Genomic DNA, 25,887 nt, shown 5'->3' with positions numbered 1-25,887 from the left:
AATTATGTTTTAGGGGTGGATGGGCTTAAATTAATAAAAGGTCCGTGTAACTCTTCAAATTGAGTTCAAGACTCAATGAAAGTATAAAAATTGAGTTAAAGGATATTATCCTTCAATATTTCCAAAAATGCCCATTGTTGATTTTGAGAAAAAAATTAATATTTTTGAAAAATACTTTTATTTAATTTAATATTTTCTAAAAATATTTTTGATTTAATTTAATATTTTTAAAAAATACTTTTATGTAATTTAATATTTTTTAAAAATACTTTTATTTAATTTAATATTTTTTAAAATAAATTTATTTAATTTAATATTTAAAAAATTATTTAATTTAATATTTTTTTAAAATAGTTTCATTTAATTTAATATTTTTGAAAAAAAAAATTAATTTAATATTTTTGAAAACCACTTTTATTTAATTTAGTATTTTTGAAAAAAAATTATTAAAAAAAATTATTTAACTTAATTTTATAAAATATTTTATATGTGTTCTTAAATGGTATATTTGTCCCTTACTATTTCATATCATTCAACTCAATTTGAAGAGTTATATGAACCTTTTGTTAATTTGGGGTCTACTCCCAAAACATAATTCTCCCAATTTTTAAGTCTTTGGAGGTTCAATAATTGAATAATGGGGTCTACCTTATCTTTCCTTCGTTATCTTCCTATGTGAAATTGTCCCAAAAAGACAAAAGTTGAGACCCGCCTTTACATTTTAGTTTTTTTACTTACATTAAAATACAACTAAATAAGACCCACGTTTGAAAATTTCTCTTCAAAATAGTTTTTTTTTTAAACATAAAATAATTTTTAATATTTTTAAAAATATTTTTTCATTCAAAACGATATGTTTAACAAAATTTTAACAAAAAAATAAATTTTAAAATAAATTTACTCTCTTTCACCATTACAGCAGCCCCTACCACTGTGAACCACACCATACATACTTCACCCTTTTCCTTTCTTTATTCTCTTTCAGAATCCGGGAACCAACTGTGTTGAAACGTTATAGCTTTTCTTTCTCACTGGAAGAAGAGGAGTAGCCCAAAAATGGCAGAAAGCAGTGTTACGTTTTTCCTGGAGAAGTTGAGCAACTTGGTTTTACAAGAAGCTTCTCTATTTGGAGAAGTAGAAGGCCAGGTGAAGCTGCTGCGCAATGAGCTCAAATGGATGCGCCTCTTCCTGAAAGACGCGGATTCAAATTGCATATACGATGAAAGAATCAAGCTGTGGGTGGAGCAGATCAGAGAGGTAGCCCATGATGCTGAAGATGTCATCGATGAGTTCATCTTCAACATGGATCACCAGAGGCAGAAAAGGCTCAAAAATCTCAAGTTCCTTAAGCGCTTACCTACCTGCGTAGGATTCGCGGACAAGTTACCGTTCATCCACGAGCTCGACAGTCGGGTGAAGGAGATCAATGTCATGATAGAGAAGATCATGGTCAATAGATCCAAGTATGGTCTTGAAGCCCTAGTGACTCCCAGCTCGACCAGTACTGATCATGGAGTTTCTCAGCAGGAGCGGCGGACCCCAACTGTTAAAGAGGCTGACGTGGTGGAGATCAAAGATGGTATGGAGGTGGTGAAGCAGATGCTGATTAAGGAAGATCCGATGCGGCCGAGAGCAGTGGTGTCCATTGTGGGAATGGGCGGCCTAGGCAAGACAACTCTTGCTAAGAAAGTCTACAATCATAGTGATGTTAAGCAGCACTTTGATTGTCAAGCTTGGGTTTATGTCTCTCAAGAATTCAAGCCAAGGGAGTTTCTACTCAGCATCATCAGTTCTGTCATGTCCCTCAGCAATGAAGAAAAGAAAGTAATGAGAGAGATGGGAGAGGACGAGCTAAGTGGGAAGCTTCGTGAATGCCTCAACGACAAGAAGTACCTGGTAGCCATGGATGATGTATGGAGTATTGAAGCTTGGAGTAGCTTGCGCTTCCATTTTCCTAAGTCTATGAATGGCAGCAAAGTGCTGATGACCACCCGAAATAAAGAAATTGCTGCACAAGCCAATCCGCATGAAGTTGTTGGGCACACCGATTCACAGGCTCTTGTCTATGAACTCCGGATTATGGATGATGATGAGAGTTGGGAGCTCTTTCTCAAGAAGACTTTTGGAGCGCGAGATAGTACACCTGTTACTTTATCTAAAGCGTTGGAGGAATTGGGAAGGAAAATTGTGGCAAAATGTAAAGGTTTGCCCCTTGCGATTGTGGTGTTAGGAGGCTTATTGTGGACGAAAGAGAAGACAGAACCATCATGGGAGAGAGTGCTTGCAAGTATAGATTGGCATCTGAATCGAGGCCCGGAGTCATGTTTTGGAATTCTGGCCTTAAGTTACAATGACTTGCCTTATTACTTGAAGTCATGTTTTCTTTACTGTGGTATTTTCCCAGAAGACTCTGAAATCAAGGCTAGTAAGTTGATTCACTTATGGATTGCTGAAGGTTTTGTTCAAAGAAGAGGCAAAGAAAAGTTGGAAGACATTGCTGAAGATTATTTGTATGAACTGATCCACAGAAGCATGGTTCAGGTGGCTCGAAAGAAGGCAAATGGAAGAGTGATGTCTTGTCGCATACATGATCTCCTTCGGGACCTTGCTATTTCAGAGGCCAGAGATGCAAAACTTTTTGAGGTACATGAAAACATTGATTTCACCTTTCCTAATAGCGTTCGTCGGTTAAGCATTCATCAACATCTCGTCAAGAACAACATTTCTCAGCATTTGCATAATTCACTTCTTAGATCTTTGATTTTCTTTACTGACCCTATTGAGAGAAGGGATTGGAGATCTATACGAGAGCACGTTAAATTGCTTAGTGTATTGGATCTAGGGAGGATAGAGGGGAATTATATCCTCCCAAAGGAGATAGGAGAACTCATCCACTTGAAATTCTTCTGTATAAAGGGAAGGAATAGTGTAACGCTTCCATCATCCATTAAGAGACTTGTTAATCTGCAAAATCTCAATTTAGGATACAATGATTCCTACATACCTTGTACAATTTGGAAATTGCGGGAGTTGAGACATCTAAATTGTCGTCGTGGCGAGATCTCAAGTCAATTCAAATTAAATAGTGCATGAATGGTTATTTGGGTGTGGAGCAACTCACCAATCTTCAAACATTAGCATTACAGGCAGGAAGTTGGTTGGAGGGGGATGGGTTAGGAAAACTTACCCAACTTAGGAAACTACATTTAAGGGGATGGTTGACTCCGTATTTGAAGGGGTTTTTTGATTCTATTGCTGAATTGACAACTCTTCAGACCTTGTTTTTGATGGATTCGACGGTTTATAAGAAAAAGACATTATTAAATCAGGTTGGATTGAAGTGGCAGGAGAATGTTGTTGAAGAGAAAATATTGATACCAGAACACATGTCTTTCTCACGCCACACCTATCTCTATAAAGTGCACCTAGATGGAAAGGTGGACAAGTTACCAGAGCAAACTGAATTCTACCCTCCCAACCTCCTCAAACTCACTTTGCGCAAATGTGAGCTAGAGGATGACCCAATGTTGATTCTAGAGAAGCTCCCAACCTTGAGAATTCTTCGATTAGCATATGGCTCATATGTTGGAAAGAAAATGGTTTGTTCCTTTGGAGGATTTCTTCAACTCGAAAGCCTAGAACTGGACCATTTATATGGATTAGAAGAATTGACAGTTGAGGAAGGAGCAATGTGTAATATGAGGAATCTACAGATTTTGTATTGTCATCAAATGAAAAAATTTCCTCATGGATTGTTGCAGATGAAAAAACTTGAGAAATTGGGGCTGAGAACAAGAAGCAAAGAATTAATTGAAGAGGTCCAGCAAACAGAGGGAGAAGAGTGGGATAGAATTCGTCTCATCACGTCCATAAATAATTAATTGGTGTTCCAGCTTGTTTCTTTTTCTCATGTTCGTTTCTTTTTGGAATTTATGTACTTTCATTAGTTTGTTATGGAATAATCTTATGAATATTGAAAAGTAGCTTCTTAGGAAGTTAATCATTTTTACGTGTACATGTATTATTTGTTTTCTTTGTTAATCAACATTCACTCTTTATTCCAATTGTCAAACAACTGGGTCACTTTATTCCATTGACAAATCTAACATCAGATACTTCCAAAGGCCCCATGCCTAACCACAACATGATGGGAGGCCAAGAAGTTGTTTAATTAATCCCTCTATTTTCCCTACAATTAACAAGCAATTAGCCTTGAAATTGGAAAATGAAACATAATTGTATGGAGAAAATGAAATATAGTTTTAGTGGGAAATCCTTTTCCTCTCAAAAGTTGAAGACTGAATTGAATGGAGAAACTGGAACATAACTTTGTTGAAATATATCATAAGCTCTTAAGTTAGTTAAGAAGCTTTTACCCTTCTCGTAAAATCTTGATGAATGAATGTAATACCCTCATTTAAATAATAAAATCTTTTAAACCTAACTTGGAAGTTGGATCCCTGTACTACACTAATAACCTCACTAAATGTATAAGATAATAATATTTTTAGATATCCTTTTTAAGGGTTCAAGAAAAATAAATTAATAATTAATAATAAAAACATAATACTCTATAAATTAAATAAATATTTATTTATCAATAAACTAATAAGTTATTCATTAATAACCCACTACCATAATAATTTTTCTTAGTCCCACAAATATTATTTTTTTTATAGGAGTTTTATTATAATAAACTAAAATTTTATAGTCCCATGTGATAGAAAATAGTTTCATTGTATTTTAGCTAGCATAGTATTTTCGGTAGACTTATTCCTTTCTCCTTCAATTTTTCTTTTGAAACTTTCCTTTGTCCCAACAAGGCATAACCCTATTTTTATTTTGACTTAATTTTTCTTTGCTCTCAATTTTTCCATACAAGAAATTACTAAAAAGAGGAAGACAAATAAGAAAAAAATAGAATTGGAATTGAAAATTATTAAAACTTATAATTGTATGTATTTTTTCATATTATTTGGTAAAAATAATAATTTTCTATATGAAATTTGGAAGCCAATTAATTTGATTTTTTTTAGAAGGAAATTAATTTTTTTTAAATATGAATAAGATATTGTAACATCTTATGGTTCCATGTGAGAACATCTTTGCAAGGATCAGGTATCCATTTCTATGCCAATGTCAAGTTGATTTGAGAGCTTTCATACCTAAAAAAACCTTATCCCTACAATTAATATTTCATCAAGTGTATGAATAATCTATAGCCCCACCGAGAGACTTAAACCTTCCGGTGTCAACCCACAAGAACATGGGATTTTTTTAAATATTATTAATATTTTTAAACAAATATTATTAATTTTTTTTTAAAATATATTATTAAAAAATAGTTGTTTGAAAAATAAATCCAAAATTAAAGCACTTTTTATCATTTATTTTATTTTTACATTAAACTTTTTATGAAGGCGAATTCATTTTTTATAATTTTTTTATATTGAATTTGCCTTTTAAAAAAAATAATACACTTTTTGTCTTAAAATTTTTTATATTGAACTTTTCTTTTCTAAAAGCGAATTCCTCTAGAAATCTAAAAGTGTAATAATTTTAAAATTATTTTGATGGTCAATTTAAAAAAAATGATTTTATATATAACTCTAGGTCATGATTATGATTAATTTGATTTAAAAAAATACTATTTAGAATATAAGAACCCGCTTAAAAATGGAAAAAAAATATGTTTTTTTTTTTTTCAAAAATATGATATTTTGAGAATTTATTTTAAAAATAAATTATGTTTTAGAATAAATTTGAAATATTTTCAATTATTTTTGCAAAGTGTTTTAAAAAAAACGAACGGGACCAAACATGGCGTCCATGATCAAGATTCATGCCTAGATGTCAAAATAAATTTATATATGTATATGGCGCAAATGCTGACGGGCATGTGGTAGCCGACTACAGCAAGTTTTGTGCATCGTGCGCACTCGGGCAGCTGGCAGCTGCAGGATGCGGTGGTGCCCTCATTTCTTGACCCAGTCAAATACAAATTAAAAATTACACCATGAACATGAAGTCAAATTCATAACCCTGCACATTCGCACGATGTACAATGATTTTTTTCTTTAAAAAAACTAATCAAAATATATTATATGTAATTTCTTTGAATGTGTAAAAATATATTATGCAATTTCCTCATGCTCATTGGAGGTAGATGATTAGATTTTATCCAGCTTTTTTAAACACTTTGGTGAGTTTTTTTTTTTTCCTAAAATTTGAATAAACCTGGATTTAACGAAAATAGGAATATAACATTTTGAATTTAACTAAAATATCAATAGAACCAAATGTTATTAAGTATTTAAATGAGTTTTTATTTATTTAATTATTATTATTTGAATGTTGTTAAATATTAAGTTTTTATTTTTATTAAGTCTTAATGTTTTTAAGTGTTAAATTATTTATTTTTATATATTAACACTATTTATAAAATTAATTGTAATATTTATTTTTATTTTTATTTAAAAAAAGAAATAACAATTTAACATATTTTCAAATATCCCAAAATATCATAATTTCTTTTAGAAAATTAATAATTAAATAATAATTAAGATTTTTACTTATATTTGATTGCAAAGAAAATGTTATAAAATTTTGAATTTCATAACTATTTTCATGTAGTGTACCTTTGGATTTGTAATTGAAATATGTGTTATATAATTGAGATTAGTTTATTGATTATTTTTATTTTTAACTTGGGAAGGAGTACCAAACTCTAGCATTTTTTAAAATTAATTGAAATTATTGATTCCATTATATATTTAGATAATTGTAAATTATATTTTGGAGTTGTAATTAAAAGGAAATTCATTGATATTGATGTAGATAATTTATTTTACCTTTGTCATTCTTAAAAAGTTGAATTTTGAAAAGTTTTAATTTTGTTTCTAATCTAAAATTTATTATTTTAATATTTTTTTATTTTTTATTTTTGAATAATGAATCTAAAATAATTTAAGAAATTTAATTTTATGGATAATTAAATGAATTATAAGGTAAAAATAGTAATTGCATGTAGTGTGATTTTGGTTTTGGTTTTGGAATTTTATAGATTTATTTTAAATTAATTTCATTGAAATTAAATCATTTTTATATTATTGGTTTCATTTTGAATAACAAATCATGAGAAAATTTTATAAAGAGTTGAAAAAAAAAAGAAATATAAGATTTTCAATTACAATTAAGTTTTAGGGGAGATTCAAGCTCAATCGAAGTAAGCAATCGTCCCCCCACATCAAAAACAAAAATGCATTAAATTCAAAACAATTTAAAATCGGATCTCTTGTTGATATGAAGTGTTGGTACAACTACCCATGTGACAAGGCCACATACCAAGGAGGATGGAAAACATGGTATCATATTTTATGTGTTGGTGACCTGTAAATCAACCAATTTTGATCTCCCACATGGAAACAAGAAGCATATGAACAGGTTGTCAATTAATGAGTGTGATCGTACTTAAAAATAAAATGTAAGATTAATAAATTATTTTTATATGTTTTCTAACACTTACTTCACTTTTTTTTTTCTCTACTAGGTAAGATTAAATTATTTAAAAATGTACAAGTTTGTAATAAATTATTTTTATATTTTTTAAAATTAATTTGAAGAAAGACACATGATTAATATATATATATATATATATATATATATATATATAATGGTACACATATCAATACGTTGATGCCCGATCATTGAAATATAAATTAAGATACGATCAGTGTTCCATTTTATATATATTTAAACGTCAACGCATTGATATGTGTACCATCATATATATATATATATTTATTTATTTATTTATTTATTTTATGATCCTTGAAGCACAAATTAAAAAGATGGTGTCACATGATCAATATAAATTCTCATATACACATATCCCATTGAGACCCAAATTAAAAATTGAATCATTAACATGTCCCAACGAATTTGTTGGGTGAAGGCACATCATCAAAATTGATACCTAAATTATTATATCCATCGAAAACATGACTAGCTAAAAAACAATTCAAATTCATCAAATATATAATTTTTCTTTAATTTGCCATTCATCTTCATGTATAAATTAATCAACTATCATTTAAATTAATGAAGAGGCCACAAATATGGAACCCCTATCCAGGTCACCTAACACATGTACATGACGTGCATTATTAAATGTATATGCTACATTTATTTACAATACTAGTTGGCATTAAAGGAATATGCATTGCACATGGCAACACCAATCAAATAATCCTATTATATTTAATAGGAAAAATACTAACTTGTCCTTTGGAGCATTTATTATTATTATTATTATTTTTCTTTTCCATGTTTTCTTTCATAGTCAACTTGTGGTTTTTCTATTTTGCAGCCGAGATTTGGATTTTGGTAAAAATGTTTTGAGTGTATACTGTTTGGATATAAAGAAAAAAAGCGTTTTTGACACTTTTTTTTTTTTACCTATTATAATGATCTTTGGAAGAATTACGTGTCAAATTATTGTTATTTTAAGTAATTTTCTATTTTTAAATTTATATTTTAAATTTTTATCGAACACTTGCATTATGTTTGACTTTAAGAAAGTAAGGAAAGAAATAAATAAAGAAAAAACTTATCAATGAAAATGATTTTTTTACATTTAGTTATTATGAAAAATAAGAAAAAAATTATATATGATAAAAATCATTTAAATATTTTTACATATTTAATCTTTATATATAATAATTAAGACAAGTAAAATGAATCTAAAGCTGTATATAAAAATAATTTTTTGTTTTCACTATTTTATTTTTTTTCATTTTCTTCTAATTTTCCTTTATTTTCTTTAATTGTATTTTAGCTTTAGAACCATTTTAGAAGAAATTTTGAAAGGGCTTAAAATATTTTCTAATGCATGAAAAATTAGGGATTTGGTAAACTTTTAAAATTTTTTAAAATTACTTAAAATAATTTATAGACAATCCCTTGATGGACAATTTTATTTCACAAGTTATTTTTTACTATATAACACATTACTAAAAGCATTATCAAAATAGATTGTTTTAATTTATATCCAAACACTAAGTTATTGTCTTCAAAGACACTTCTAGCACTTTAACAATGCTTCCTGCCATCAGCCAAAGCCCTCATTCTTGGTGAGGATGGACTCCGGGAAGCGTGGCGATTTCTCCCTCACGAGCCCCCTTGGAGGCGGTCGCCTTGGGAGAGTGAAGAGAAAGAGCTTGAAGGTGGCTGCTAAGAAGGCTGCTGGTGGAGGTGATGATGCCAGGCTGGAGAGGTGGACTGTGAGGAAGTCTGGAGCTCTTGGGTTTGCTCTTGGTGATGGGTTTGGGCTTGAGTTGGAGCCCAACCCAAGTTTGTTGATGGAAGGTAACATCTTCTCAAATAAGTGGGTTGTGTTGGTGATGGGTTTAGGCTTGCCCATGGTGACGGGTTTGGGCTTGAATTGGAGCCCAGCCCAAACATTGTTGATGGAGGGCCTCATGCTCCCCATGCCAGCCACCCTCATGGCCCAAGTCTATGTTGGGTTAGCCCATTTGGCTGCCTCATTTCTAAAAAAAGAAATCTCTAAACCCTTAATCTTCATAATCTATTAATTTATTATTTAATTTTTATTTACACCTTATTATGTTTTTACCTACCTTCTTTAATTCGACTCAAGCATAACTGAAGGATAAATTATTAGGATTGAATATCGTTTTTTGAAACACAAAATAATTTATATTTCATCTTCCCTTCTTTAATTATGTCTAATCACCATATATGAAAACTTTTGTATAAATTAACTTATATTGGACTCAATGAATTTACTACATTCTAAACTTTATATCCCCTTTTCAAAACTTAGATCTTTAAGTAGTCCTTCAAAAATCTCATGTCTTAATTTAATTCTTCAAATATTCGTTTAAATCTTATTTTCATTAAATAAAATCATTATCCCATATTTATCTAGTCTAATCCTTCAAAAATCCCATGTCTTAATTTAATTCTTCAAATATTCGTTTAAATCTTATTTTCATTAAATAGAATCATTATCCCATAGTTATCTAGTTATTTAAGGTCTAATCCTTAAAAAATCCCATGTTTTAATTTAATTCTTCAAATATTCGTTTAAATCTTATTCCCATTAAACAAAATTATTATCCCATATTTATCTAGTCTAATCCTTCAAAAATCCCATGTTTTAATTTAATTATTCAAATATTCGTTTAAACCTTATTTTCATTAAATAGAATCATTATCTCATATTTATTTAGTTATCCATAATCTAATCCTTCAAAAATCTCATGTCTTAATTTAATTTTTCAATCCTAAAAATTCTACAATTCATTTAAATCTTATTTTCATCAATTAGAATTATAATCTCATATTTATTTAAGTTATTCAAAGTCTAATCCTTAAAAAATCCCATGTCTTAATTTAATCTCTCAATAGTTCGTTCAAACCTTATTTTCATTAAATAGAATCATTATCTCATATTTATTTAGTTATCCAAAGTCTAATCCTTCAAAAATCCCGTGTCTTAATTTAATTTTTCAATCCTAAAAATTCTACTATTCATCTAAATCTTATTTTCATCAATTAGAATTATCATCCCCTACTTATCTATTTATTTAAAGTCTAATCCTTCAAAAATCCAACGTCCTAATTTAATTTTCAATTTCAAAAAAAAATTCCACTACTCTTTTTCTATTCGTTTAAAATGTCACTTCCGTTAATTAGCGTTATCATTCCATATTTATTTATTTGTTCTAATCGTTAAAGTTTAATTCTTCAGAACCCGACTTCCAAATCTAATTTCTAATCTCAAAAGCTCCACCGTTCATATACCGCTGTTTAATGATTGTTTTCGTTATTAATGCTATCCCATCCATTTATTTATTCAGTAATTCATATACCGAAGATCTCACCCTTAAATATTTTCTTAAATTTTCAATCTATGAGTTTAATCTCCAATCTCTAAAAAATTCCATCTCTCGTAATTATTTACCTGATCTTATTATTTCACCATTGTCACTATCCCATTCATTCACTTATTCACTCATCCGCTTATCCACTCATTTAAAATCCCGAACTCTCAAATCATTTTTCAAATTTCCAACCTCGTTCAAATTTAATTTCTAAAATTCTCGTTCTCATATTTAGTTTCTAAAAGTCTGATCTTCAAATAAATTCTAAAATTCCAATTTTTAAATAACCTTTGAGACTCCAATTTTTAAATAAATTTCAAAAATCCGATTTTCTCTCAAATAGTTTTAATTCCATTCTGGTCTTCAAACTATCTTCTACTTCTCTTGATTTTAATAAGCATGAACGCATTTTTCATAATTCTGGAATAATAAAATCTGTGATATTAATTCATGCAAAATAAACGGGTCGTGTTGGGGGCCTTGCATGGGTGACTTTATGATTGATTGATTGATTGTTTGATTTGATTATCATACATGATTGATTTACCCTATTCTCTGACGTGCATGAGATTATTCCTAAATTGTGCACTAACCCTCTCTATTGATAGCGCATGGTGCCTCGTTGCCCAGGTATGTACCCATTTTCCCTCTAATCGTTGTCTATATATGTCTCGATTCTTATATGTGTATGATCATTCTGGATATTCATTGATTTACTCATCAATTGCCACGTTAGCTTTATTTTGTTAGTAGAGACTCGACTTTAGGGACTTAGAGGGGTGCTATGGTCTTTACCATACCTTCCCGATAAGTAACCTGATTCCCGAGCCCGATCCGGTTTTTTGTAAATCACCTTTTCCAAATAAGAGTCGCGTTTAGGGTTTTCTTTCTTATTTTGTTTACCCTTTTAAAATAAAACAAAAATAAGTGGCGACTCCAAGTCATTTTCCAATCAATAAATCATTTTTCAAAAATGAAAATTGAGCTCGCCATCGAACGGGAATCGCATGAGCCAAAATGCGGGATCCACAATTATACTTTTTGAATGATAATAAAATAATAATAATAATATATTAAATAAAAAAAATAATCATGAAATAATAATATTATTACTATTATTAAAAAAAGCAGTATTAAAGTATTACAATAATATGAGATATGATAATATTAAAATAAACATTTATATCTAATAATAACAATAATAGTACTATTAGTGATTACAATAATAATTATAATAAGAAAATAATAAAATGAGTAAGCTGGAGGAAGAAGGAAAAGAGAGATAAAGAAAGGAAAGGAAAAAAAGGAAGAGTATTTCTCTATCTATGTTGTAATGGACTTCCCATAAATTTAAAAAATTTTAAATCCTTGCCCACATTTTTAAAGCATAATTCTCATTATTCCTTTCTTGAAATAAAATAGTAATCCTATACGTGATTCTTACAAAATTTTAGGAAAAAAGTAAAGGAAAAAAATGACGGAAATTAAAAGTAAAAAAAAAACTAAAAGAAAATTAAAAGAGAGATTAGATTTAAAATTAATAAATTATTTTTATATGTTTTTTTAAACTCATTTCACTTTTTTTTATCTCTTTCATATAAAATTAATTTATTTTAAAATGTATAAGTTTTTAATATATTTTAATTTTCTTTTATATTTTTCATGAGAAACCAAAACACGTGAAAATCATTGTCCTTAACATTCTTTTTTTTGTCCTTGTTGTACTATTTTCCTTGAACCAATCTTATATTTGAACGTCATAAAAAATATTTTTGAATTTCATAAAAAAAGTGCATTCCTCAACAACTTAATTTCTTTTTCCATACAATTTTTCTATGACAACTATATTAGTTGTTACAAAGGGCACATGATTCAAATTTGTGGCTGAATTCAGCTCATTTGAATAAAAAGATGTGAAATAAGCTAATTTAAACAAACGTAAAATCATGTACTTAAATATAGTATTAAATGAAAAGATTTGTGCATTAAACAATAAGAATTGGATTAAACTAAAAAAATGCAAGAAATAGATAAATAGTATAAGAATTGATTGACTCTGCTTTCTATAGTTGGATAAAAGTAGGAGATCAAGGGAGCATGAGACTTTAATCAAGTGTGGGGAGGAGGATCAAGGGGTGTCATCACTGGGTGGCACTTCTAAGCTTGGACGTGGAGTAAACCATACAAGGCTTTGGTTTACCTATCAAACAGTATGAGCAACAATAACAAGCAATCATAGATGCAGAAAGAAAAATCAGAACACACAAGCAATATACCATCTTTCTCTAATATTCAATGCACCAACGAATACTGTTAAAAAATATGAACACCATATATTTTCACGTTATGTTACACAATATTATGCCACAACAAAGGCTTCCAGTTCTAGGACAGGAGACATAATTTTGGTTCAGAATTTCCTTGGAGACCTAGATTCATGGAAAAAATTGAAGTAGTCAACCATGCAATACACTATGGGGGTTTTCTCCGTGTGAACCAAATAACAAAATTAATGCAAATGTGAAACTGAACTAGGTCAGCTAGTCCTTCTCCTTTTGAAGGCAGGATGCATAATTCCATTGTACGAATCAAGTTTGTCACCCATTTACGTACATTCAATCAATCTTTTCAAGATGACTAGAATGGTAGAGATGTTACTCGAAATCTTTTGTTTGAGCAACTGTATTTTCTCTAAAGTCTCATGATCTCCTTGAGCCAGCAAAACCCTTCTCTGTCCTGCATTTACAAAGCACAAAAAGGATCAATCCTTCACCCACAAGTGAAATAAATAATAAACCTAGAATAACTAAGAGCTGAGAGAAGCCTTGAGTGTGAACTTCACAAGGTTTTTTTGTTTAATCAGCTTAAACATTAAAGAAGAAATGAAATACCATACAAATAAAGAGTTGTTCAATATTATTTTGAGAGTATTTCTCTTGCTTCATGAAAAGAAAAAGGCTAAAAGATCATGCTTGGTAATGCTGTGTCAAGTTAAATTGTTGGGAATAAAAAAATCACATGTGAGGGAAGAAAACAAGCATTCATTTTTCCCTGCTAGGTGGGAAAAACTTTTCAGTCAGAGCAAAGTGATTGCTCCCGCCTGATTAAATGTTGCCAGATAAACAAGCCATCACAAAGTTTGCTTGCTCTTAGTTCTACCACCATAGTCCTCACCACCACCCCAATACTACCATATGATCAAACCACCAACACTATCACACAAACCACCTCAACCACTAACTGCAAAAGCATTGCCACCAACACCAACAATCATAAGCAATATCCCACAACCATTAATATCAGATTATTCACTAAAGCTATGTATGGTTTCTGGAAAATGTAAGGAAAAATGCAAGAGAAAAAAAAATAAATATGAAAAGTAAAAAAAAAAAAAAAGTAAAGGAAAATAAAAAAATAGATTCAAAATCAATAAATTATTTTATATGTTAATTCAACTAATTTAACTTATATTAACTTTTTTTATATAAAGATTAAATAATTTAAAAATAAACAAGTTATTAATTAATTTAAATTTTTTAATTACATTTTATTTTATCTGATATTTTCCATATAAGAAAATCATTTTTTTCTTCTAAGTTTCTAACCAAACATGGCCTAAAAGAGGACCACTACCACTCACCATCACCACCACACCTACTACTGTCCCCATTTCCTCTACCCTTGCAGGCTCCACAAATGCACTCACCGGAAACTGCATGGGCAGTCAATGATAGAGAGGTAATTGGATGGCCATTTGGGTGTCCATCAAATGACCAACCTTGAGACGTTATCCTTGCACTCACCGGAAACATACTTTAAGATTATGTTTCATGGAACCACTAACACCAAATCATTGAAATGATTGGATCACACAACGATCCAATATTCTTCAAGGATTATAATACTAGCACCTCCATTAACATGAATCAATGACTTTTATGACATTAGCAACATTAAGGTGATAATGCTAATTCATTCACATAATGGTCCCATCAACTTTTAAACATCTAGATTGTGCACAAAAAATGATGTATAAAAGTAACATAATAATCATCAATATCATAATCAAGAACTTTATTCTCATTATAATGTGATCACATACATTACACTCTCAATCAATCTAAAATTGACAAACTTGCCATCAAGCTCATGCGCGCAACATAATCCATAAAAAGCTTAGGTGGAAGACCTTTTGTCAATGGATCTGCCAAGATGAGTGTATTTTTAATATGTTCAATAGAGACAACTTCATTTTGAACTTTCTCCCTTACAACCAAGTACTTAATATCAATGTGCTTTGATCCTCCTGTAGTCTTATTATTTCTAGAGAATCGCACAGCAGCACTATTATCACAATATATTTTCAATGGTCTCATTATCGAATCAATAACATGAAGCCCTAAGACAAAGTTTCTCAACCATATTGTAAGACATGTGGCTTCATAACATGCTGCATATTCTGCCTCCATTGTAGAAGAAGCTATCAATGATTGCTTATGACTCTTCCATGAAATAGGTCCATTTGATAACATAAAAATATACCCAGATGTAGACTTTCTGGTATCCTTACAGCCAACATAATCAGAATCAGAATAACCAATAATCTCTAGATTATCTGTTCTTCTGTATGTAAGCATGTAGTCCTTAGTCCCTTACAAATAACGCAATACTATCTTAACTGCTTTCCAATGATCAATACCTGGATTACTTTGGTATCGACCAAGCATGCCTACCACATAAGCTATGTCTGGTCGAGTGCAGACTTGATGATTCATGTCTAATTGGTGTCTCAGCTGATTAGTGTCCAGCTGGTGCTCCTTAATTGAGGGAGTAATCAACAAAATTTATAACCTATTACACCATATACTAGGGTAGCAAAGACAAAGCTACTATAGCATAGTGGCTCTAGGATCGTTCACTGGGATGGGTTTTCACTTCACAAATGATATTAATTCAAAGCTGAATTGGTGCCTTTTCATTTCAAGGTTAGCTTTAAAAGAAAACATAAAGACGTTTGAATGAAAAAGATTGGTTTTAAGCTAACCAAAAATAGTAACTGATTTTACTTACAAAGAAAAATGTTTCTTGGAGTTTCAGATCACTAGGCTCAGATTCCTCATACAAAAAGGGAGTTCCGGTCACTTGTTTATTTTCCTTGCATTAGAGAATTAACATATAGTTCCTTCTCCAACCGGTGTTGTACGGATGCTTCCCATTAATGGGTTCAAACACTAAATCCCTCTCACTGATGCAACTTGCAATGGCTCGTGCCTCTCACCTAGCACTTGCCATTCAAGGTGATCTTTAACCTTGGATTACCCGTCAAAAGCTCGCAAGAGGTAACTAATGGATGTCTCCTAAGAGTCCAAAAGCTTACCAAGTGTTGGCTTTTCTAGAAAATCCTACCTTCAAGTCACCTCCCAGAGGTTCGCAAGGGGTAAACTAGTGAATCTCCATGGATAGAGATCACTTGCCTTACCAAGTGTTGGCCCAGGTGATTTAAAGGCGTTTTAAGTTAACTAAAAAGATAAAAACCATCAACGGGTCACACTTTCTCTTCATTAAAAACTAAAACAACAAAATTTCCAATTTATGCATGAGGAAACTTACTCGGTTACCTTAGCTCCAAGAGACAAAGAGCTTAGCCTCTCATCCTCTAAGGAAAAATCCTCAAAGTTTGATTGGCTAGAAAGAAAAAGAATGAGAAAACAAAAATATATAGAAGAAACAGAGCAAATGCTCTGTTCGTCAATTTCACATATATTATATGATGGATTATATGGAACAACCCCCTCCGAGAGTCACCCCCTGAGAGTTTATATAGGAAGGTAATTTACCCTTCCTTGGATACTTCCTAGCTAAGGAATTACATGAGTGGCTGAATACAAGGAGCAAATGGAAATTTAGACACAAAAATATCAGAAGAAAAGATCTAAAAGAGTCGGTGCACAACTATCGGGAAGCTTCAGGACCGTTTCGCAGGTGAAAATGAGGTCTACGAGATTTTGCTGATGCATAAGAAGGGCTGCGAAATTTCTTTGCAGCAAAAGGTCGATTCAACACCTTTGTGAAGCTGGCTTACATCTTGTGGTGTTTGGCTTCCATCGCGGCGTGAAACTTCAGGGGGAATTCACAGCACTGTGCAAAAGTGTTGTGAAATATCTCGCAACAAAAGGGTGATTTAGCAGCACTTTGCAAAATCTTCCTTCAGCTTGGAGCAGTTGCCTTTAAAAGGCTGTAACTTCCTCATTTCAGCTCCAAATTGCACACAGTTTGAAGCATTGGATTGTTGACTTCCTAAGCTTTCAAATGACATATTGTATGCATAAATTGGACATCAGGAAGTACTCCAAAAGTGGCTGCAGTGACTGTCATCAAGAATGCTTCATGGCTGGATTCTCTTTGCTTCCCCTTTGCATTCCAGACTTGTTTATGGCAAAAGTGCTTCAAGGCTTTGATTCTTCATTCCTCTAAGCTTCCCATTGCTTTCCAAGGATTCCATAAAACTCTCCTCAATCATATAATGCTTTGGTGATCAAAATACTAACAAAAACACCAAAACTTACACATTTTGATTAGAATTGATTGAAAGGGGCCTTAACATGCTAATTGGGTTAAAAGGCACTAACTACTACTCAAAAGTGTTTAAAAGGATTAATTAAAAGCTATCAAATAGCACTTTTTGAGTAGTAATCACTTGAGCATACATGATACTCCCTGCTGCAGAAGCATAAGGAATTTTGTCCATTTGTTTCTTTTCAAGATCATTTTTGGGACATTGAAGTTCACAAAATATGTCCTCTTTCACAACAGGAGCAACATTGCTAGAACAATTTTGCATGTTGAATCTTTTAAGAACTTTTTCAATATAGTTCTTTTGGGATAATCCTAATAATCCACGTGATCTATCTCGATGAATTTCAATTTCTATCACATAGGATGCTTCACCAAGATCTTTCATATCAAAATTCTTGGATAAAAATTGTTTGGTCTCCAAAATCATTCCCATATTGTTGCTAGCAAGCAACATATCATCAACATACAATACAATAATACAAATTTTGTTCCCATTGATCTTAAGGTATATACATTGATCCACTAGATTCTCTTTGAAACCAAAAGTGATGAGAATTTCATGGAACTTAAGATACCATTGTCTAGAAGCCTGCTTTAGACCATATATGGACTTTTTAAGTTTACATACCATATGTGCCTTGCCTTTATCCTGAAAACCCTCATGTTGATCCATATAAACCTCTTCATGCAAGTCACCATTCAAAAAGGCGGTTTTAACATCCATTTGATGTAACTCTAAGTCAAAATGAGCTACTAAAGCCATGACTATTCTTAAGGAATCTTTCTTGGAAACAAGAAAAAATGTTTCCTTATAGTCGATTCCCTTTTTTTGAGTGTATCCTTTTGCAACTAACCTAGCCTTGTATCTTTTGACACTGCCCTTAGAATAATGTTTGGTTTTAAAAATCCATTTGCAACCAATAGTTTTAATTCCTTTAGGCAATTCTACAAGATCCCAAACTTCATTATCTTTCATTGATTTCAACTCTTCTTCCATAGCATAAAGCCATAGAGTTGAATTTTCACTATTGATGGCTTGATCATAAGAAGTAGGATCACTTTCCAAGCCAGCATCATAATCACACTCATTAAGATAAACTTCATAGTCATTTGATATAGCAGGTCTTTTCTCTCTTTATGATCTATGTAAAGATACTTCTGTAGTTGGGACATTCTCATTTTCATTACAAGAAACCTCTTGAGTCACACCATATTCCATCATTGGTGTTGATACTTCATTAGAGGTTAACTTTTTAAGCTCAGTTCTCCCACTAAAATATTCATTTTCCAAAAACACAGCATGTTTAGTTTCAACAATTTTGAGGCCCTGACCATGACAATAAAATCTAAAACCTTTTGATCTTTCAGGATAGCCAATGAAATTACAACTTATGGTTTTAGAATCCAATTTCTTTATTTGTGGGTTAAAAATTTTAGCTTCAGCTGGACAGCCCTATACATGTAAATAATTCAAAGTCGGTTTCCTACCCACCCATAACTCATAAGGAGTTTTGGGTACAGCCTTATTAGGAACACGATTGAGAATGTGAACAATAGTTTTCAATGCTTCACCCCGCAAAAATTCAGGAAAGGTTGAGTTACTCATTATACTTCTCACCATGTCAATTAGAGTACGATTTCGTCACTCTGCTACACCATTTTGCTGTGGTGTTCCAGGCATTGTGTAGTTTGCAATGATACCATGCTCTCTTAAAAATAAGGCAAAAGGACTAAGATGTTGACCTGATTCGATGAACCTACCATAATATTCACCACCTCTATCAGATCTTACACTTTTAATTCGCCGATTGAGTTGATTTTCAACCTCAGCTTTATAAATCTCAAAAACATCTAATGCTTCAGATTTTTCACGAATAAGATACACATAAGAATACCTTGAAAAGTCATCAACAAAACTAATAAAGTACTTATGTCCATTGATAGTTGGAATTGAAAAAGGTCCCCAAATGTCAGAATGAATACATTCTAACAATTCAGTAGCCCTTGAGGCACCATTTTTCTTAACCTTAGTGTATTTTCCCTTTATGCATTCAACACAGCTAGTAAAATCAGAAAAATCAAGTGAAGTCAAAATTTCATCTTTAATAAGACGTTCCATCATTTCTCTTGAAATGTGACCCAATCGCTTATGCCACAATATGGATGAATTTTCATTCACTCGATTGCGTTTTTTAGAGAATTCATACACATGATAAGATAAAAGAGACTGTGAATGTTTGCAATCTAAATTCAATGAATAAAGATTACCACGTAAAGTGCCAGAACCAACCAAACAAGAATTATAAAACAAGGAAACTCCTTTATTTCCAAACTTTAATTCATAACCATAAAAATCAAGTCTTGGAACTGAAATTAGGTTTCTAGTAAAAACAAGAACATAAACTGTATTTACTAAATCCATAATGAAACCAGTATCCAAAATTAAACGAAGAGTGCCAATAGCCTCAATTTCCACTTCTGTTCCATTTCCCAAAGTAATGGTTCGCTCTCCTTTACTTAGTCTCTTGCTTGTAAGGTATCCCTGCAATGAATTCGTTATATAAATGCTTGCACCAGTGTCAATCCACCAAGAGTTTGGTGGTATATCAACTAAATAAGATTCATAAGACACTAAGCATTGAGTTTTACCTTTCTTTTCCAACTAAGCCTTAAAGCCAGAACAATCTCTTCTTTTGTGACATTTCTTGTGCAAAAATGACATTGTATCTTATTTTCATCCTTTTGCCCATTGTGAGATACATCATTACCTTGCTTATTTTTCTTATCTTTACCTTTCTTGAAGGATTTTTTATTTGGACCAATGGTGAGGTGAGTCATATCGGGTTTTTCCACTTTAAGCCTCTCTTCTGCTTGAACACACATGACAATTAGTTCACTCATTTTCCACTTATCCTTCTGAGCATTATAATTAATTTTGAAAGGACCAAATTGTGAAGGAATGGAAGTCATTATGAAGTGAATAAGAAAACCTTCAGAAATTGTCATGTCCATTCCTTTCAATTGAGAAGCCATGTCACTCATCTTCATGATGTGCTCACGTACACCACTATGACCATCATATTTCATTGTTATCATTTTGATCATAAGAGTACTTGCCAAGGACTTGGAAGTTCCTAAGAATTGTTCTTCAATTGATTTAATATAGGTCATTACATTATTTGAATCCGGGATTGCTCCACGAATTGTAGGAGTGATTGAACCTTTCATAATCATTAGACTCATGCGATTAGAGCACTCCCACTTTTCATATAAAGCCTTTTGTTCATTAGTACTTTCAGAAGTAGGCTTTGTGGATGTAGGCTCTCTTAAGGCATAGTCCAAATCCATGCAACCAAGAACAATTCCAATTTGTTTCTTCCATTTTTTAAAATTTGCCCCACTTAATTGTTCAATACCAAACAAATAGCCTGTAATAGCAATAGGATTCATTGCTGCAAAATAAAATTTAATTCAAAAGGAAAATTATTTTATATCATGACAATATTTAACACCACACTTTACAATAATCTAACTACAACAAAAATTAAGTTGGATATCACATTAATCATAAACATAAGAGATCAAATCATAGTTCTTTCGTTGGACAGAACTACAATCACATAATCCAAAAGTATATTATTATAATCCCTCCATTGGGTTGGATTATAATAATTTATAAATCATATAGATATGACATAATTATTAAAATAAAAGTATTGAAACGTAAAGAAGTTTAATACCGTTGGGTAAAAACTTCATCAACCTTTTATTATTAAACTCTTGTCATATAATCAAACATGGTGATGATCCTCCGTTGGGTTGATCAACACTTGTTTCATAAGTTGAACAACACACACATAACTAATTGTTTATGATCCAAAATTGGTTGGCTTTGATACCAATTGTTAACCAAACTTTTATAAACTTTATGCGGAAATAATTATTTTTGAAAAACTATTTTGGATACATAAAACAAATAAATGGAAGTACTAAAATAATGATCATATTCTTATCTTGATCCATGAAGTGAGATTGAGTTACCTTGTGAATTGTATTGTCAAGGTCTTCAACTCACTACTCTCATATAGTGGATGGGTCACGTGTGTGGTGTATGTTGTTAAAAAAAATAAACAACAAGAAAGAAAAAGACATAAGAATGAGAGTGTGGCTTGGGACCTTAATTTATAATAAGTTGTACATCTCTTAGTCTTCCCATCAAAGACTATATGGGAGTTATACTTATTATTTACACCCATTATGTGCAAATTAATGGGTAATGGTGGGTTATGAACTTGAATGCATCTATATAATTGCATAGGTTATACCTTTCCATTTTCCTCCATTACTCATAAACATAATGTACAAATAAATTTCATAAAGATGGGGTTACAAAAATTGTAACACCACATTCATATGAGTTAAATTTTCTAACTCCCCATTTGTAATTTGAGTCTTCCATACATAAGACTCTTGGATGCCCAATCAATTGACTCACCTACCTATCAATTGATACCTTTAAATAATATTCATATAAATATAATTATATATGGCCACACATTATAGGGAAAAAGCTAACAATTGTTGCTAGGAAAAATGATCTTGGAGAGCCGAATGATGATTATGTTCTTCCAAGGGAAATAGGAGAACTCATCCACCAAAAATTCTTGTGCATAAAGGGATATGGTAGAGTTATGACACTTCTATCATCCATTGATAGATTGGTTAATCTGCAAAGTCTTGACTTACGATGGACTGCAGCAATTGAGACATCTAAATTGTTGGAATGGCAAGAATTCAAGCCAATCCAAATTAAGCAAGAGCATGAATGGTTATTTGGGTGTGGAGTAACTCACCAATCTTCAAACATTAGCCTTAAAGCTTCATAAGATCATGCATTAATTCACAAGAGGTTAGGAGAGACAACTTTGGTTGTGTGTATACAAAGAAGGTCTTACTTGGTTTCATGCTTTGACATTTGCCACCCACATTACATTGTGACAACCGGAGATGAAGACCATGTTTCATATTTGCTCACACACAACTATGTTTGTTTTTTATTTCATTTTTGCTCCTACTTTTATGTTTTCATCGCTTTGCCTTAGTTTTCGATATTTGCATGTTTTTCTTATTTATTTATTTATTTTTGAAGTGATGTAATCTCATAAGTGTGTCTTGCAATGAAATGATTTTGTGGACGTTGAAACTCAACTTCTTCCTTAAGTTTAATTAGTTTCTATTTGATCATGCATCATTTTTTTCTTTGGCTTGAATTCTCTTTACTTATTATTTTTTTTTTTTACTCTTTTTGAAATGAGTTATTAGCTTTGGAGTTGGGTCAATGTGCAGATTGAAATCCAGATATGGTTCTGCTTGGATCTGGGCCTGCACACATTTAAGCCCAATCAGTATCAGCCCAACCTAGTTAACCATAATTCTTGTTTCTGTTGAGTGGTTTCAGTGGATGTGATGTCAAGCAATATTTTACAAAACCGAATTTAAAATATTTATGTGATTTATTAATTTAATAAAAATCTATTCTTTTTTTTTTTTTTTGCTTCATAGTCATTCTTAAATATTAAAGTTTATTTTTTCCCTTTTTGTTTTTAGAAATTTTAATTTCCTTGTTATGAATCTCTCTACATTGATATATGTCACAATTTTTTTTAGGATAAACATCATAAAATTTTCAAAATTTTAAACTTTCTTCAAATGTTAAAAGAAGAACCTTATATAAATTCCACTTAATCAATTCAGTTAATTAAATATGATTTAAGATTAAAAAAAAGTCTTTAATTGGTATTTAAATTTGGTAATTTCCTCTACCGTATGGTGATCACTTACTTCCTTATTGGAATATTTGATACGGTTACATATAATTTTGATGTCGTTTTTGCTTTAATTTCTTGGGTTTGTTTCTACAAATTAATCATGGATCCTTAATTTATATACTTGTAAACAAATAATCTAATAATGCATGTTATCCTTATCAAATTAATAATTCAATATATACATGGATCCATAACTTACGCAGATATCCATTGGTTTTATTCTTTCATTTCCTTGATTTTTTTATTTTTAAATTTTTTTTATGATAATGATTTTAGTCTTTGTTTGATTAATTTTCAAAAAAAGACCAAGAGATGGTTTGAGAGTAATTATGATTATTTGGAACAAATCTCTAAAGAAAATTTTCAAATTAAAAAGTCTGTTATTTGATTAACTATCTAATTCTAGTGATATGATTAGTCTTTATTATTTTCATCAATTATCTTCTCTCAAAATATTTTTTATTTTAATTCTTAATTTACATTTTAAGCAATGATTTAACTTTAATTTATCATATTTTTCATGTATTGTATTCTTAATTTTTCATAAAACAATATTCTCGCCTAATAAACAACTAATATCCAACCTTTTAAAAATATATATATATATATATCTTAAAAAAAAAGTTCAAAATATGCTATTTTATTTTCATGATCCACTGAAAAAAAATAAAAAATAAAACATGATATTACAAGGAAGGAATGGAAAAGAGAAAAAACGCATTCTCATTTTATTATCTTAAATTAATTGTCTAAATACATATATATGGTGTTTTGCCTTACATTACCAAACGAGGTTGTATAGCTCAACACTTATTTTGACAAGTTATATCTAGAATATTCTATACTAATATAGTTATTATAACAGAAAAAATCAATGCTAGTATACTAGAACTCCCCCTCAAGATGGAGAATAATGAATTCTCATCTTGCCCAAAAGAACATGAAACTATGAAGGATGAAGAGCCTTGATAAATATGTTAGCAAGCTGATTATGTGTTGTAACATGCAGAGTTTTTAAAAGCCTAACTTGTATCTTTTCTCGCACAATATGACAATCGATTTCGATATGTTTGGTGTGCTCATAATAGATTGAGTTAGCTACATATGAAGTGCACAAAAAATGAGAGTTGGACCATGGTGAACAACCCACAAATCCAAACAAAAGTAGTGAGAGAAGCCAAATGATCTCACGAGTAGTGTTGGTCATAGAACAATCTTCAGATTCTGCAGAAGAACGTGACACAATTTGTTGCTTCTTACACTTCCAAGAAATGAGCGAAGAACCAAGAAGCACACAAGAACCACAAACAGAGAGGTGAGTATTGAGTTAAGATAATACAATATATTAGATCAATGTGAGCCGAGCTTTGATAAGACCACCTTTCCGTATCCATGCACTTCCAATGGTTAAAAAAAGCATTATCATTAAAGCTTAGAGACATGGACCACAAAAATTGTTGGACTTACACTGTATTTTCAAATTATCCATATCCATGTACTTCCAATGGTTAAAAAAAACGCATTATCGTAGAAGCATAGAGATTGTGGACCACAAAAATTATTGAGTTACACCCAATAATGAAAATATCAGTAATCACGGATGTATCGGTACTTCGATTTTACAGATATATCGGAGAAATATCGGCGGATATTTTGGAAAAAAATATCGGTAAGCTTAAAATTGTTAAAAACTCATGAAAATGTAAGGAAAACCTCATAATAATATAATTAGAAGTATAATAGACATTTTAAAGTTATTTTATTGAAAATTTTGATATATGTATAACATGATTTATCATATTTGATAATAATATCGTATGCATCGATAAAAATATGAATTTTATAAGCGTACATTTATTATTAAATTACATCTAATATTATGATATTTGATTATAATATGTCTAATTTTAAAATATATATTAATATTAAAATATGATCCATTTAATTCAATTGTATTAAACAATATAAAATAAATTATGATATATATAATTTTTTAATATTTAATTAATTATTAATGATATTAAAAATATTATGAAGAAAATTATATAATTTTTATATTTTTGGTAATTAATTAAAAAAATTTTACATTTAATTATAAAATAATTATAATTAATTTGCTCTTTAAAATATTCTTTTAATGTCTTTTTTATATAATGAGTTTAAGTATATATAAGTTTAGCACATATTACATATCCAAGGCCAAGTTAGCCCAAATGACAAGTGGGGTGAACCTCAAACCAAACCTTTTTGTTTGGGGTTCAAATCCCCTCAGAAGCAAAATGGGGGGCACTGTAATGGCACTGTAGCACATTGACTTCACTGTAGCACGTTTAACTTCCGTTGACCTGCGTGTTGCGACATTTTCCTCCTTGGTTGCACCATATTTTCAAGTATTGTGAACTCAATAGAAAATGCCAAAGTATTTGCCTTTTTTAAATGCAAAGAGTTACTTTTCTTATTAAACCTACAATTCACAATCCTAACACCCCACTCTCATACTCAATTCCTTTCTCACTTGCTCACAGGACTACTATAATTGCATAGTTTATTTTTAGTCTTCTTAAGGTGGATTTCTG

The 25,887-nt window shown here is 30.8% G+C and overlaps 1 protein-coding gene across 1 annotated transcript; it reads left to right on the top strand.

Annotated features, from left to right (window-relative positions):
* Positions 1–969: 969 nt before the first annotated feature.
* On the top strand, positions 970–4,064 carry LOC117931799 (probable disease resistance protein RF45). The gene is given in 2 exon segments (XM_034852869.1): positions 970–3,096; positions 3,099–4,064. Coding segments are annotated over 2 exon segments (2,823 nt in total). The 5' UTR covers positions 970–1,056; the 3' UTR covers positions 3,882–4,064.
* Positions 4,065–25,887: the final 21,823 nt, after the last annotated feature.

The sequence above is a fragment of the Vitis riparia genome, chromosome 15, assembly GCF_004353265.1.
Source record: "Vitis riparia cultivar Riparia Gloire de Montpellier isolate 1030 chromosome 15, EGFV_Vit.rip_1.0, whole genome shotgun sequence".
Lineage (NCBI taxonomy): Eukaryota > Viridiplantae > Streptophyta > Magnoliopsida > Vitales > Vitaceae > Vitis > Vitis riparia.
This window is presented reverse-complemented; position numbering and strand designations above follow the sequence as displayed.